This window comes from Panicum hallii, chromosome 6 (assembly GCF_002211085.1).
Source record: "Panicum hallii strain FIL2 chromosome 6, PHallii_v3.1, whole genome shotgun sequence".
In the NCBI taxonomy this organism is placed as follows: domain Eukaryota; kingdom Viridiplantae; phylum Streptophyta; class Magnoliopsida; order Poales; family Poaceae; genus Panicum; species Panicum hallii.
The window spans coordinates 45,411,088-45,427,360 of record NC_038047.1 but is presented as its reverse complement, the minus strand read 5'-3'; the positions used below and the strand labels follow the sequence as shown (position 1 = coordinate 45,427,360).

Here is a 16,273-nt window from a genome sequence, read left to right as displayed (position 1 = left end):
GAATGAACAAATCCTTGAGATTACTATGATTAATGACACCGTTTGGTAGAAAAATAAAACGCTTGAAGGAATGGTGTGGCCATGATCAGAAAACGCCCATCCCACGGGGTGAATTCTGCAAGTGGGCTCCCAGATTATATTAATCCTTGGATTTGGCGATGTTGGCGTGGTGTTCCGAAAAGGCCCCTGGGCTTTCTTATAGCCCAAGCCACTCCCCTTCTTCCCCGGAAGAGTAGACCTCTCCCTCCCTCCCTCCCCCCAAACTTTCCCCAATCCCCTCCCCTCCAATCCAATCTCCTCCTCTACAACCCTAGCAGCAGGCACGCGCATGACCCACCCCTCCTCCTCCTCCTCCTCCGCCCCGCCGCCGGCGGCCGCGGAGGCCACCTCCCTCGCGCCGGGCTTCCGCTTCCACCCCACGGATGAGGAGCTCGTCTCCTACTACCTCAAGCGCAAGGTCCTCGGCCGCCCACTCAAGGTCGACGCCATCGCCGAGGTCGACCTCTACAAGCTCGAGCCCTGGGACCTCCCCGCCCGCTCCCGCCTCCGCTCCCGCGACTCCCAGTGGTACTTCTTCAGCCGCCTCGACCGCAAGCACGCCAACCGTGCCCGCACCAACCGCGCCACATCGGGGGGATACTGGAAGACCACCGGCAAGGACAGGGAGGTGCGCCATGGGCCAAGGATCGTGGGGATGAAGAAGACGCTCGTCTTCCACGCCGGACGCGCGCCCAAGGGCGAGCGCACCAACTGGGTAATGCACGAGTACCGACTCGAGGGCGAAGAGGCCGCGGGGATCCCGCAGGTACCCATCAATCCACCCCCTTTTCCCTTATTGATTGAATTGTGTGTATTTGCTTCGGATTCATGCCTCTCGTGCACATTGTTTTGTATGTCCGGTGGTAATCTATGCGAAAATGGACATGTGCATAGTCTAATGTAGTCTTGTAACTATACAAGAGGCTGATTGTATTCTTATAAGCGCAGTGCACTGATACTGATTTGCATACCTGTTCTTGCAGGACTCCTTTGTGGTGTGCCGGATCTTCCAGAAAGCTGGCCCAGGTCCACAGAACGGGGCACAGTATGGAGCACCCTTCGTCGAGGAGGAATGGGAGGAGGATGACGAAGATGTCGGTTTGCTTCCGGTCGAGGGTGATGCTGTTGTTGACCATGAGGTCCCCCCGGGTCCTAAGGAGATCCCTGGTGCTTTGGAGAAAGGCTATCTTCAAATGAGCGATCTCATTCAGGTATAGCCACCCTTGCGTCTTTCTTATTTGTCAGCGTGGTTTTTGTACATAAAAAATTCATTTTGAGGTACACATTTAGGTCTTACTTGTACTTGTTAGACTCCAAAACCTGAGGATAACATAAAAAAGAGGAGTTAACTTGCTATACCTCTGAAACTATTCTATTGTTCCGGTTAAATTGAATGGCACCTGAAGAAGCGCTTGATACTGTACATCTCATTTTTCGTAGATTAGGCAGTGCGCTCCTATTTATATGAATTATTCTGATAAATCTTCTATATGAGCCATTAATATTGTTTGCTTATGTGCAACCGTCTAGGATTTTCTTCCTTTTTTTTGAAAGCCTTTGGCTAAACAAGTGGTTGGCTAGCTAAGTCATGGATCAGCATGTTCCTCTTAGGACTTAGTGCGCTTCTTCTAGGATGCCAGTTGAAGTCACGTAATCTATTTGGGGGACCCACTCATCATCGAAAAGGGCCAAGTGCACCTTGTTGACAGAACATGACTTTGTCAAGCCTTACATTTCTCAATACATATCGATTAATCATGCACCTTGCTCTTAACAGGGTTGCTGGATTTCCTCCAGCATTGGTCTTTAGCTTGTTGTATGTAACTTGTAACTTGTATTTTTGGAATACTATTCCATGGCGTCTAGCAAGGGCACTGACTGGTTTGTCTTTTTGGCATAAATCTTGCTACTTTTTTCTCAGGTAGCAAGTTATATGAGATCACGACTACAAGAGTCATGATGTCATAGTATTCATTTCTGAGCATTAAAAGGTTGGGATTCTGTGTTGTCATCCATCTTTGACTGTATGGTGTGAACTCCACATCATGCTACAGTGTACAGATTATCGAACAGAATAGTTCTTTGACAATAAGTTTTTTATTGTAATAAAAGCATTTCGTCAATCTAAATGAGCTTACTGTCCATCCATGCAGGGGCTCTTTTTTTTTATGTAAGTTATGATGTATAGGTGATCCTTTTTTTGTTCACTTGGTTCATTTTGATTTTGGTATCAAATTTACACATTGGTATATTCGTTCTGATAACCGCTCTTTTCTTTTTCAGGGTTTGGGTGATCAAAATGGGAATGGTACAATTGGTTTGCCAGTTTCTGATACCTCAAATAATAGCAACCATTCTGAAGATGTAGATGGAAATTCTGGGGACATTTTAAGTGACCCGAACCTTGGCTCTAATTTTCTTCAGTATGTTGAGCCTGGGGAGCAGAATAGCTTAATGCTTAATGAAAATATGATATCAAATTCCAATGCTGGAGATTTTCTTAATAATTTCAGCCCCAGTGATGGGTTCCTAGAGCTGAAGGATTTTGCAGATGCTGCAAATCTAGATTACCCTCTAGGCAATGAATCCACAGTCTGGCCTTCGGATGGTTGGGCATGGAAAACACCCGATTCTTTGGAAACTGTAAATGGAGCTAACAATGATATTCCTCCACTCCCTGATGACCAGACTTTCCAGCCTGATGAGCTGGAACAGTTGTTGCAGTCAATACAAGAAGATTCCCATTTGGGCTCAAGTGTCATTGATCCCCCGCATTCTTCTATAACAAATTCAGTTATGCCAGAGGATGATTCTTTGATGTTCTATGACGCACCCTTTGATTCCACCATGTGTGATGATGGGTTTAGACAGGTGAATGGAATTCTAAACTCCCCTGCAACCAATCTATCTGGTATTGGCATGGTGGATGATGGTATGCCATATTATGATGCAATGGATGATAATTTATTCAATGATATTCTGGGCTCCATACAGCAGTCAGCTGGTAGTTCCCATGCTTTTAATGGTCCAGTGCTCACCCAAGAGGTATGCTTTTGTTTGAATCAAGAGACGAAGTTGCTGTGTTTTGTGCAGAGCATAGATATGTTTACTGGTGATCACCCACATTTTTCTACTTTTACAGGTCAACAATACCATGTATACATATAGTCCAACTCAAAAGGTTTTAGAACCTAATTTTGTAGTTGGTGCTTCATCATCTGCTAGGTTACCTGAGGCTGGTAGTCAGTTAAATTGTGTTGTTTTACCAGGTAGGTAATCTACTATGGAAAATTACAATAGGTCAGCTCTATGATCCATGATGGAAAAGGAGCATTTTTTCATACCTTTTGCACCAGATTCTTTTATGTTAGTTGTATACTTACCCTTATTAAGCAGGATTGAAGTATTAGACTGTTTTGTGTTGAGAAAATCTAGCTCAATCTTGCTTAATGGGGGCAGGATTATATACAGCTGGCATGCAATTTCCTGGTCATTAGCTTATGCTTACCTGTAAAAAGAACATTGTTGACAAGTTTTTTGTGTTGTGTTCCACAGATGGGCAGGCTAAGAGTAGTTCCATCGGAAAGCGGATATTGGATTCCATCTCCGCTCCACCAGCTTTTGCATCGGAGTTCCCGGCACACCTCCGCAAATCCTTAGCTCCTATTTCTGGAGCACGCCCCAACACCTTCCATGTCTCTGCTGAAGTGATCAGTATAGGTAGTTTAGCTGTAGCTTCTGGGCCTGATAAGTGGTCCCTGCAAAAGAATCAAGGCATGGAGCTGCTCATCACAGATTTTGAGCCTGGTACCCGTATACACTGTGGCTGCAACACGATTACCACGGTGCTGCGTGGTGGCTTCTGCCTTGTCTTCTTTTCGGCAATAATGCTCTTAGTGAGCTACGAGGTGGGCATGTGCATCTATGGCAAATAGCAGCCTGGTATTGGAGTAAGATAATCTCATGAAGTTTAGGTTAATCCGCTGTGTTTTGAGGCAGACTCAACTTGGGCCTCCGCATAAGTGTATTGCATTGCATGACATGGACCTGTGGAGTTTAGCACTAGCAGTAGCGTTTTGCAGCTCGAGAGCTAATGGTGTATGTATGAGTATGAATTCCTCCAATGCTGTTAGTATAGTGCGGATTGCTTATCATCACATCAGCATGTGATGATGCTATTTGTCATGCTTCTGGTTGCAACGGATAATGCTAGTGCAGAATCCTGTATATATATTTCAGGTTCACCGTGGCTGAATCATGATGCTTTTGCAGTACAGTTGTGTTGGTGTTTTGAGTTTCTTTTTTCATGTTTCAAAATGGATGGTCGATGTGGTGATGAATGCAAAGTTGCGGCTATGTCTACAGGTGGCTCTGTTTCTTTTGGTTATGGTTTTGCCATGAATGAAGATCGATTGTTGTTGCTATCTGAAAGCAACTTGATGATTCTAGCTATGCTTGATGCACGTTTAGTAGCTGCGCATCATGTTTGTTACTTTATTAGTGTACAAACTTTGCATCATAGGCAAATTCCTATGGCACACTTACTGAATATACATACATATAGATAGCTGCTGCATCTATAAGCAGCTGCTTCTCTCAACTATCGTCTGTGTTTCCGCCAGAAACTGTATTAACATACACAAGTGCGCATTCGCCCGGTCGTGCTGCTGTTACTAAATTACATCTCTCCTGGTAGCATGGTATCTTCTGGAAGATCACAAAATGCAATCCCCTGCATTCCACGATGAAAAACCAAGTCAATCATTTCCAGCACAATCTCTCTTTTACATGCATGCATCGTTAAAAGAAGATCTCAGTAATCATGGTGATTTACCTCTCCTGTAAGATGGGCAACGCATTTCTTCTCAGCAAGCAATTCAGCTTCAGTCTGAAAGAATTAGAATTACAGGGTCAATGGTTACAGTAAAATCTTTTTGTCGCCTGTAGTCTACAGCTTATTGTTGAACGCAGTTCTACTACCCTTACCTTTTTAATCCGTTCCCAGAGAAAATCGTCCATTAACACATCAGTAGCTAGTTCATAGTCACCATCACCCTGTTGCAAGAATTTCATGATCATTAGAGTTGAGTCTGATCCTAGGAACAAAAGTTATGCAGGCAACTTGGATCCTGGATCGTACCTTTGATCTGCATGGCATACTGAACACAATATCCTCTGCTATGCCATAAGGATTTCCAGTAGTATAAACCTGTGTTTTATTTTTTTTCCCCTTCAGAGACACGCCAAAACAAAAAAACAAACAATTTAAAGGGATCAAAAACTAACCCCTGAAGAGAACCAATCGCCTTCTGGGGTAGGAGTTACAAGGGATCTAATAGCGTCCACTATTGAAACAGCGGTTGATGCAGCTGAAGATCTGCCCCATTTTTGGATGAGCACACCTCCGCGCTGTTTAAATATGTAGGAATGAAACAAATTATGATACAGCATTGTCTAAGTTCTTGAGTGACAGATAACTGCAAATATATTGCAAACAGGGAGAGGTACCTTTTGAACTGTCATGGTGAATTCTTCTTCTAACCACTTTGTATCCTTAATGACTTCTTTCGCTGGTCTCCCATCAATTTTGGCATTCAAGAAATCAGGAACCTACGCATGGGTGATCAGGACCAAGTTACCAAAAATCAGCGAAAAAAATGTATCTGCAAAGTAGCCTGGTCATTCATAATCATATCTTCACCTGAGTTGTCGAGTGGTTCCCCCAAATAGTCATGTTTGATACTTTGTCATAAAACACGCCTGCTTTTAGTGCTAGCTACAAAAGGAGATTGTGTGTGATTGCTTAATCTGTATATCTGCTGGGGAGAAAAGGACAAGAAACAATAAAAAATCAACATTAGGCACCTGGCACTTCGCTCTATTTTCATCCAACCTCGTGAGCGCATGAAAATTTTTTGCAGGTATGTTTGGAGCATTTTTCATGCAAATCAACGCACTGCATCAAGGGCAAGCCACAACTCAGACATGGCGATAGCAGAAAACGTTAATACTTGGTAAAACATATAAGCATCCATACTTAGTGTTACAGGGATTTCCAACAACTATGACTTTCACGTTCCGCGATGCCACGGCGTTAAGTGCTTTCCCCTGGCACAGTTAAAAAATTTAGAGCACAACAAGAATAAGTTATTCCGTCACCATTTGTTCATTGCGCTCTAATATATACTTGGTTGCTGGTTTTGGGTGTTAGCAGTTCTATGCTAAGGAATCCTAGTTAATATGAGGGTGAAGTTTCATAAATGCTTCTTGGCACTCTTCCTGAGAGGGTTTGTTACAATTTCATGACATAGTACTTGAGAAGAAACGAGGAACAGAAAGAAACCTGATCAGCATAGATCTGGCCATTGATGTCTAGTAATGCAGCTCGCTCCATTCCAGGGCCTCGGGGCTTAGCACCAATAAGAAGGGCCCAATCTACATCTTCGAAGACCTCATAAGGATCCATACCAATGCTGACTTCCCTCAGCAATGGATATAGTGAGTCCTCCAGTTCCATAGCTACACCTACAGTTGCAATTTCAAGAGCACATTAGGAATGAAGGGCACATATATGTTCACTGTCACATTGATGGACTGATATCTGAGAATAAGGGTAGTTTGGAAATTAAACAATGTAGCAAATATGATTTTTCTTCTTCTCTTTCTTAATATAAAGAAATAGAGTTATTGTGTGTGTTCAAGAAAATATAAAAGAATTCTGCTTCACAAAAACTGAGGCAGAGAAAAAAGTCAGTTACCTTCTAGTGCTTGGAATGATCTTTCTGAGCCAAGTAACTTAAGTGCTATTGGTTGGTCTTGTCCAAAAACCTCACCAGAGGCAAGCTGAAATTTTTGTAGTCAAAGGTGTGGTCAACAACTCTGCATCTCCAGTTAGAAAACATGGGAACTTAGTAAAATAAAAGATTACTTACTTTGAAAAGCAGATGATTTGATATCATCCCAGCCGCGCCTGACACAGCAATGTTCACTAACTTCTTCCATGACTTGGTCTTGCTATCCTGTGTTCCATTCGACGGGAGGGACGATAGATTGGTACATAATACAAGTATGTAGCATAATGAAAAAAAAATCAAGCAATGGCAATGCCGATTCAAAGAGCCGTTACATGTCAACACCATTTTGCTGTATTGCTAAGAAACCACTACTTGATCACATCGCATAGTTACAGGTCAATATTTGGTGGCCGGCACCGTATAGTGCTCTCCTTGACGCCGGCACTCCACCCTACGCTGTGGTATGTAGGAAATTTATAGAGGCCCAACGGTTTTATTGGTGTGTGCGCTACATATCCAGTACCGTAGCAACAGGCTAGCGTCATTGCAATATATATGTAAAATAAATAATCCTATTCTAGTAAGTAAAGATTGTGCAATAGCAATACGGTACTGAGTCCGATCTTTTTAACAGTTGCTTCACAAAACCCTGAGAAGAAGACGGATTATATATTCAGGCGCGGCATCGCAGTCTCCACACCAACAACGCTAGCTTAGGTCGGGAAGGAATTAATTCTACTTTGAGGCAGCAGTGCAGCACGGGTCCAACTCCAAGGACGGTACAGCATGCAGCAGAAAGGAACTAGTAGCCAGCCGATGGAGCATTTCAACAAACACATGGCGTGACTGGGGGTACGGTGGATCGCGTGTGAGGCCGGCGACTCACCGCCTTGAGGTCGTAGGTGTTGGTGAAGACCCCGAAGCACTCCTTGCGCGACGCTTTCTGCTCCGCCGCGACCGTCGCCGCGCTGTCCTGCACCTGCCTGGGGCACGCACATACACATGCATGTTAATCGCCGACATGCTGATATCTATCACTAGGCAGCTGGTAGGCTCATCGATCAGAGGTGCTGACTTGGCGGTGTCGACGGAGCAACGGACGGTGGCGAGCGGGGGCCGGCGCGGGCGGAGGAGCTGCGGGGAGCGGCGGAGCGCGGCGCCGGCACCGGCGCCGAGAGGGGTCGTCACGAGGCGCGATCCGGCCGGGGAGTAACCTGTGGAGAGGCCCATGATTGAGCGAGGAGCTGGAGCTGGAGCTGGAGCAGAGGAGCGAGTGGATGCTGGGTGGATGGATAGGAGAGGCTCTGGCTCTGTGTGTTTGGATTGGCCCGCCTATTTATAGCCCTCCAAAGAAATAAAAATTATATTCTGTATATACGACGGAGGGCTGCCACGTCGTCTAGCTCTCCCTCGTCGCCTCTGCCCACGTCACTGTCCAAGTCATTCAGTCTCTGTTCCTGCTCCACACAAATTAAATTAGTTGCTCAGAAGTCATTTTCCTTGGAAGCAAACATATGTAATGTACTCCTAGCCTTCATGCATATGCGACCACGAGATCCAACCTCGCAGAAAGCCTCCCCGGCTTCCCTCCGGCGATGCTCTATAGGTCCGCCTTTTGGAACCCGGCAACCTCAAACCTTCAGCAACACCCCGCACGCGTTGAATAGACAGCGCAATTCCACTGGCGCCCTTTTAATTTCTTTTCCTGCAATATTATTGTGAAAGAATCTAGTGCCGGGAGTTCGGAATATTCTCGAGTCCTCAGCTCCACTACTTATGTCCAGAAATGTAATGAATGTATACTAACATTTAAAATTTGTCCTCCAATACTCTGAGGAATTAAGGGTAAATTAAGTAGGGTAATTTGTCCCTCACGCTAGCTTTATCTTGGGATTGGACCGAGGAAGTCGATCAGTTTCCTTGTCATTTCATTTTGCTTGTCAGATGGATGATCAGTTCATATATAATACGTATGTGAGATAGCAGATGCATGCTCATCAGCTCGATCGATCTGCAATGGCTGTGGATCAGGTGATGACTAGAAGTTCTTGTCGGCCTGGTAGGTGACGCCGAACTGCCAGTCCGTGGGGAGCACGTGCCAGGAGGTGGCCTTGCGGTGGTCGCTGGTCATCAGCCGGAACGTCAGCGACTCGCCGGTGAGGTCCTCCCCGGTCTGCCACACCTGCCCCCAGTTGCGCTTCAGCTCCGTCCACTTGACGCGCTTGCTCCCCTTCACCGACACCGCCGCCAGGTCGCCGGCGCCGCCCACGTTCGTCACCATCACCATGTTGAAGTACTTGTTCCCGGCGATGGTGTACCGGATGCCGCCCTGCTTCACGCACGCCACCCGCCGGTACGACACCGGCACGATGCCGGCCTTCTCCTGCGCGATCTGCAGGAACGCCGGCATGCTCAGGTCCAAGTGCTCCCGCGGCGGGTTGCACCACCCGCCGTTGTCGCCCGACTGCTGGTAGTTGGGCGGGCACAGGTTCGTCGCCGTCACCACCGCCGCCGCCGCGCCGGCCTTGCACCCGTCGGGGCTGTCCACGCACCGCACCTCGTAGCACCCGCCGCACGCCGCGCCGTCGCCGAACAGCACCGGGCTCACGGCCACCGTCTGTACGCCGTACCCCTCCGCCCGGGTGTCCTTGTACCCGCACGCGCCCGCCGTCGTGCCGGACCCGTCGCGCCCGCCGTAGAAGGTCGCGTGCGCCGGCTTCCACGGGCCGGCCGTGAACTTGCCATGGTTGTGGTGCACCACGCGCCCGCCTGGCGTCAGGGCCTTAGCGCCGCCCGCGTTCGCGACGGCGGCCAGCAGCAGCGACACGACGAGTCCCGCCGGCGGTGGCGCCATCCACGAACCAGACACACAATAGTTATTATTATGCTACCGAGCGAGTAATTTGATCGATTATTATTACCTACAATCTCTTCTTCGATGCGACGAGGTTTCTTATAAAAACAATAGCACGCACGTATGGCAACTGCATGCAACACTGATCTGCTGGCCATTTTTAGGTTGGTTCCTGCCGTTTTCTGGCTGTTAAGGCGCTAATTCTGTGCGATGCAATTAGAGGCCTGGAGGAGCAATCGGAGGATGCAAATAAACAACAACACAGGACAGCTAGCTAGCTTGCAGATAATCATCTTATTTATGCATGATAAACATGGATGTCCAGTAACAATGCAATAACAAACACATGCAAGATGAAACGTTTTACAGGTACAACAACAAAACATGGCAGTAAAGAGTTGATGTTCATAGTGCTTCATAGATCGACCTTTACGATTATGTGAGACAACACTTATTTCCTCAACTACATATTACTTCTTTTTTTATACGACCGACCGACCGACCTGCGAAGGCTATATAATAACCACCACACCATGCATGGTGCGGATCCATGTAATACAAAAAAGGCGCTGTCCCAATAACACGATTCAAGCCAAAAGGCCACCATGGATGTGACACTGGAGTCTCAACTGCAATCCGGCGAGCGAGCGACCTACAATGGAGTCAGGCCAACAACACCTGCGCAAGAAACACAGTGATCAGACAACTCGCGCTTGAAACAATGCACAGAGCAAATATTAAGCAAGGCCTACAATGATAGGTGGCTGAACAACTGAAATCTGAATGTTTGGTGTAAATCATAGCAGTGCCTTATCTTTACCATCATATATAAGAATCAACTGAACAGGTAGTGATCTTTAATTTCTCATGCATGCTTAAGTAACATTGTCATAACCTATGTATCTCCATTCATGGATTCATAAATATGGCAGAGAGAACATACCACATGCCAGTCTTCCGCCAGCATTTCCAGTACTGAGGCTAAGCTCATGGCCGCCTAAACACATTGGACAGATAAATAAGTATCACTCATGTATTAACTAAGACAATGAAACGTGGAATGCAAGTAGAACTAGACACACCTTTCCCCAAATCATCTTCAAGCTCATGAACCACAAATGCTCTCCCAACAACTGAATTTGTGCCGCTCAAAGGAATCTGTGTAAAAGGAATCGCAAAAATTACCAAACTGAATTTTAAAATGTAGAACTAATATGAGTATAGCTTATATAGTGTAAAAGTATGATCTTTTCAAAATTTACCTGATTATCAACAATGGTTGCCTCAGCGACTCCTATATCATCACCAGTATAACAAAAATGCCACAAAACAAGTCATCATCCAGAAGAAGATATTTGCAAATGAATATCACAAGTGTAACCACTAATGATTTCTACAGGCCTTACCCTCAGCATTGGCAACAATGTTTCCCAGGTCACCCGCGTGGCGGACTTCATCTTCTGGCGCACCGTGCGTCATATTGTTTGGGTTGAAATGTGGTCCTGAAATATAAAATTTCGATCTGTAAGTAAACAAAAAGCATTTGGTAGCTTGACAAACTAGATGATTTAATCTATTTTCAGAGCGCAAGCGTCAACAAGGATGCATGAAACTATAGCCTGAATAGCATCAGATGATAGAAAGAGTCGGATGGAAAGTTAACAGTGATTGCAGAAGGCAGGCAGCATTTGGTATGAAGGTATAAAAAATCGTGAGCATAATTAAGATCAGTGGACAATTACGACCTGTCGATATGCATCCATTGGTGGTATCGCCAAACTCGTGCTGCAAAACGAACAATTGTATCATTATCCTGACAAAACAAGGAGTTGAGATTAAAAGCTACACAAGAGAACAACACTCACAAGGTGGAAGCCATGAAGTCCAGGAGTAAGTCCAGTGACACGGACGTTGACAGTGGTTGGTCCTGTTATGCAAGAGAAAGATTCATAGGGGCAAGAGTAGGCACAGGCAGTTATGTTTCAGGAGCAAAATGCATGTGCACTGGTGAAGTGTTTGATAAGATGTCAGTCAGGAATTGCATAAGTAATGGTATCAGCAATGAATGACCTAACTAAGGACCATAAAAAAAATGACCTAACTAAGCCCATTAGCCCAACAGTTGAGGTAACATGTTTAGTTGAGTTCGTGAAAAGTTGAGACTCCTGCATTTGGATTTCAGTCATACATTTGCACCAAAACAGTGAAACTATCCTCGAGTTGAGTTACAGAGTCTGTGTGAACTATGAAGGTAGGAATGTGCGCACATGAAGCTGATGCCTGCTGCAGAGCAAATTGGTGCAGTCGTTGTATGCAATTAGAAGCAAGTTCAAATTTTTAGATAAGACACAAACTCAAGCAAATTTCTACATCCCAGAGAGAAATAAAGTGTGCTACTGCCAATTAACAAAAGGGGAAACAAAGGTTCCTGTTTCGGCTGCCCAGCGATCCAACTACCAAAGCTAAGCATGTAGTAGATGAAAGGTGGATGAGAGGAGAAAGTGGCAGGGTAAGGATTGGAAACGCACCGTCGTCCTCCTGCGTGAGCGTGACGACGCCCTCGACCTCGGATGTGCCCTTGAGGACGGCGACGGCCTTCTTGGTGGCGTCGGCGAGGACGAGCGCCCTGGCGGCGGCGGCACCCCCGGGCCCAGCGACGAGGCGGAGCGAGTGGAAAGGGCGTGCGGAGGAAGAGGGGGCGGCGAAGAGGGCGGCGGGCGGCGCGAGGAGGAAGGTCTGCGCGGCCATGGCGGCGGCGGCCTTTGGGAGGTCTTGGGGGGGTTGTGGGGGGTGGGTGACTGGCGGCGATAAGGTGGGCTCCTCGGACGCCCGCCCTATTATACTAGGCAAGCTCTGCTCTGCTCTGCTCCGACGCGACGCGAGGCCACCAGGGCACACACGGCTGGATTGTGATGTGCCGCGTGTGGCTCAGCTCGCGTCACGCGCCATGGAATGCAACCGAAGCACACCTGTCCGTGTTTGTCTGGCTCGGCTCCCTCTCCTGCTGCTCTAGAAGCATCCTCTACTGGAGCAGTGGAGCTGAAACCAAATTTGCAAAGCTTTTGTGATCCTTTAACTCTCTCTTTTTTTTCCCTTGGGTGATGCTTGCAAGGATTTATTGGTTTGGCAAAAGGTATGTAAGAAAACTTCTCTCTCTGTTTTTTTTTCCCGTGATGCGTCGCTAGTGTCACGTTTGTGTCCTGCCAGAAAGCACACCCAGGAGAGACTTCTTCTTTGAGTGCCAATGCCAACGGATGCATGCATGATGCAGTTGATTGCGCCCACACACATCTTAGCATTTGGAGGTTCCATAATCTTTTCTACATCCTAGCACTTTGGGCTCAGTTTCTGCTTACTTTATGACATGCTCGGCCCACTGAACCACAAAACAAAAGGCTCGGCCCATTATTGAAGCGAGATGGCAAGGCCAGCTCGCCGCCAACTCTCCCACTCTGCTGCTGGTCTGTCTGATGACATGCCTCAAAAAGAAAAAGAAAAAAAAAAGAAGGGTTGTGAGGGATATGTGTTTTCCCAGCTTCTTTCTCCCCTGTACTACCTGTTAGCCATTGCACCAAACACATCAGATTGTGAGGGAAATGTGTTTCCATAAATAGATGCATGCAGCCAACGAGTAGAACAAGCAGATGACGAATCTGATGCAACGTCCAAAACTCTCTCTCTCTCTCTCTCTCTCTCTCTCTCTCTCTCTCTCTCTCTCTCTCTCTCTCTCTCTCTCTCTCTCTCTCTCTCTCTCTCTCTCTCTCTCTCTCTCTTCCGCAACAGCTACTGGACAACTTAAGTAAGCTACTACTTGCAGGGTTTCTTCACACGGATCCTGGTCCTGGCCCCTTCTGGCCGGAAAGAAGATACGAGCAAAGCAGTAAAATAAATTGCCAGTGAATCTTGGGCACTGAATCAGGATTCAGCACAGTCATCCCATCCGTGTGTATCATCATGTTGATCGATCGCATTATTTTTCAGAGAAAGTACGCACACTGCAGTTGGTAACATGCACCAAAACGATTCCATTAGCTAGTTAGCTTTTCTTTTCTATTTATTTGCATATGCTCACCAGGCACAACCAAAGTTGACTTGTTCTTACCGCGCGTAATCAATATCGTATATACTTATTGTTAATCATCTCATCGTAATCCTAAATACATGGCAGAGACTTGCATTGCATTGCATGCGTGTTGTCAGCCTGAAGGCGTGCTCCATCCAACTAATGCGTGCGATTAGTGTTGTTTCAGACAGATTAAACAAAATTAATTAGTGTCAATGATGATATGTAATCGGTCATACCGTACCAATATAGGAGCGAGTATATATGCGTGCATGCAACAGGCAGGATCGGACATACATGTTGTGCAAGTGCAGGCAAGCATACCCATGCATGTGGCCATGTGATCGACTACTTGTGTGATTGGTATATATATTCGATCGGTGGTTAATCAGGTTCCATCTGCTATGAGCTGACGACTCGATCAGCTTCGAACGATATATGATAATTTTATCTATACTAGCTTGTAACTACTCCCATTATCAGTATACCACCGTGTGTATGTCTGTATAGTTATTTCTCACTTTGAGTATGTTCATATATACTAATTCTAGGATACTTCAAAGGGATATGTATGAAAAATTTCAAAATCATCCTATTTGTTAAATATATCATGATTATACATTAGTAATAGTATATAAAAATGAGTTTGTCCATATACTGCGTGTATGGTCACATAACTTAAATTATATACCATCACAGATGGTTTAGTATGATTACATATACCTTGTACGTACCTTTTCGTTGGATCTGATACGCCCTACATCATGAGATACATATGTAGGAGTAGCTACAAGCGCGTGTAAAATGGATATATATATATATATATAGAGAGAGAGAGAGAGAGAGATTCTTCAAACAAGATACCAATGCAACCACGCGCTCCTAGAAAATGAAACAAAACATGCATATATGGATCACCAGGTGTAATACTTCTTAAGTTAGTTTTTGCAGCAATTAACTAGTATAGACATTCGTCACTTCATTCTTGCCTGTAGAAGCAGCAGCAACAAACATATGTGTTGTGTTGTGTTGTGCAGTTGGTGGAGTCGTCGGTGGATGATGCATAGGTTGCAGAATGCAGGCACTTCTTCTCAAAATTGTATATCTAAAATTGCTTCTAAATGTTGATCAATCTCTCGTCAACAGGATCGGAGTTAGTAAATGTAAAATCAACTAGGGACAAGAAATAAGAATAGTGGTGATAGATCTGCCTGTTTGGCAAATCTAATGCTTCTTGCAGAGCACAAGCACAAGAGGGAATGAAGCAGAGTCTAGCTACGACATACATGTGTGCAGGACATGCATTAGGTGCAAGAGAGCTTTATTTCGTGCATAATAATGGCCTTTTAGATCTAACTAGTATGCCTATCGATCTGCTGCTTCTTATTCGGGTTTGTTTGTCTGCATTGTCGACGTCTTGTTCCTGAGTTCCTCACATGCATGGACAAGCAAGTACTCTTAACTTGCTTCCAAGCTTGAGGAATAATAATCATTAGGAGGGCCCAATGTATTCAAACTACCAATGAGCTTCCTTCCTTCCTTCCATTACAGTTTTAAATTAAAGGTGCTTGCTTCCTAATCACATGCCAAAAGGCAGGCATGATTTGGAATGCGAAAGCTCAAAGCGGCTGCTGATATGATGTCAGGCACAAAGCATGGCAGGTGGTATATATGACAGATGGTGAAAATGTATACGAGCTAGTACCCTCCATTGGGCATTGTCAGTATATACAGATAGGGGTACCTCCCGCTAGGGTGTCCAGGCCTTCGGATTCCTATAATCCATACTCCCCCTCGCCTCTGGGCCACGTGGCATACGGCCTCCGGGCCTGACAGCTGGGACCGCGGCCTCCGGACCCTCCCCCAAGCTCCATGAGGCCCGGGGTCTCTGCACACCCAGGTGAGCGGGAGAGCTCACGGGTAGCCCCTGCGGACCCGGCCTCCCCTAGGAGGTCCGGGGCTGCCACGTGTGATGGCCGGACCATCACAGACCAGCCCGCTCCAACCGGTCTCGGCGGCCCCGGGCCCCCCTTTCCCTGGGAAGGGGTCCGGCGCCACCATGTGTTGCCCAGCGGGAGGAGCGGGGCTGGCCCCGCCGTGTGCCTGCGGCCTAAGGCCCCTTACGGGTCGCCTCTCCACCTACCAGCATTTAATGCGGTAGCTGTGTCGGGCGCGCCAAAGTCAAAAGGTGCGGCCTGCCACTAACACACGGGGCAGGTAAGCTGACACCACGGTAAGCCCGCCCGTTCTAAAGGCGGCGCGTCATATCACCGTGCACAGTACGCGGACTGTGTACAGTCCCGTCACGGCGCTGCACACGTGATGATGGTCTGTAATAGGCAAGGCGTGCGCTGTAACAGAGCACACGCATCGGGTCAGCGCTGCTTCGCCGCCTGACAGGAAGTCCCATCCTAACAGAGACAGCACGGCTTCGCTGTTATGCAACGCTGACGCCGGCAACAGTGCAAGACAAGGCTGCACAGGGCCGTATCCAAGTTATGAATACGCACATCAACTTCCCGA

At 46.5% G+C, this 16,273-nt stretch overlaps 4 protein-coding genes across 4 annotated transcripts; 1 reads left to right on the top strand and 3 right to left on the bottom strand.

Annotated features, from left to right (window-relative positions):
- Positions 1-328: 328 nt before the first annotated feature.
- Positions 329-4,337, top strand: LOC112896481 (NAC domain-containing protein 53-like). The gene is made up of 5 exons (XM_025964455.1): positions 329-805; positions 1,023-1,250; positions 2,323-3,084; positions 3,182-3,308; positions 3,595-4,337. Exons 1-5 carry the CDS (start codon positions 329-331, stop codon positions 3,972-3,974), a joined length of 1,974 nt encoding a protein of 657 aa, XP_025820240.1. The 3' UTR covers positions 3,975-4,337.
- Positions 4,338-4,441: 104 nt separating this feature from the next.
- On the bottom strand, positions 4,442-8,152 carry LOC112896482 (malate dehydrogenase [NADP] 1, chloroplastic). Its single transcript, XM_025964456.1, has 14 exons — positions 7,909-8,152; positions 7,720-7,816; positions 6,972-7,058; positions 6,798-6,882; positions 6,383-6,564; positions 6,077-6,147; positions 5,905-5,995; positions 5,741-5,815; positions 5,548-5,649; positions 5,326-5,448; positions 5,180-5,248; positions 5,026-5,094; positions 4,874-4,927; positions 4,442-4,771 (listed from the first exon to the last, which is right to left on the bottom strand). Exons 1-14 carry the CDS (start codon positions 8,061-8,063, stop codon positions 4,718-4,720), a joined length of 1,314 nt encoding a protein of 437 aa, XP_025820241.1. The 5' UTR covers positions 8,064-8,152; the 3' UTR covers positions 4,442-4,717.
- Positions 8,153-8,824: 672 nt separating this feature from the next.
- LOC112898400 (expansin-A32-like) lies at positions 8,825-9,823 on the bottom strand. Its single transcript, XM_025966723.1, has 2 exons — positions 9,809-9,823; positions 8,825-9,720 (listed from the first exon to the last, which is right to left on the bottom strand). Exons 1-2 carry the CDS (start codon positions 9,821-9,823, stop codon positions 8,872-8,874), a joined length of 864 nt encoding a protein of 287 aa, XP_025822508.1. The 3' UTR covers positions 8,825-8,871.
- A 138-nt stretch (positions 9,824-9,961) lies between these two features.
- LOC112897770 (superoxide dismutase [Cu-Zn], chloroplastic) lies at positions 9,962-12,538 on the bottom strand. The gene is made up of 8 exons (XM_025966168.1): positions 12,216-12,538; positions 11,553-11,614; positions 11,433-11,472; positions 11,094-11,189; positions 10,950-10,981; positions 10,770-10,845; positions 10,631-10,684; positions 9,962-10,365 (listed from the first exon to the last, which is right to left on the bottom strand). The coding sequence occupies exons 1-8, from the start codon at positions 12,433-12,435 to the stop codon at positions 10,340-10,342; spliced, it is 606 nt and encodes a 201-aa protein (XP_025821953.1). The 5' UTR covers positions 12,436-12,538; the 3' UTR covers positions 9,962-10,339.
- Between the last annotated feature and the right edge of the window lie 3,735 nt (positions 12,539-16,273).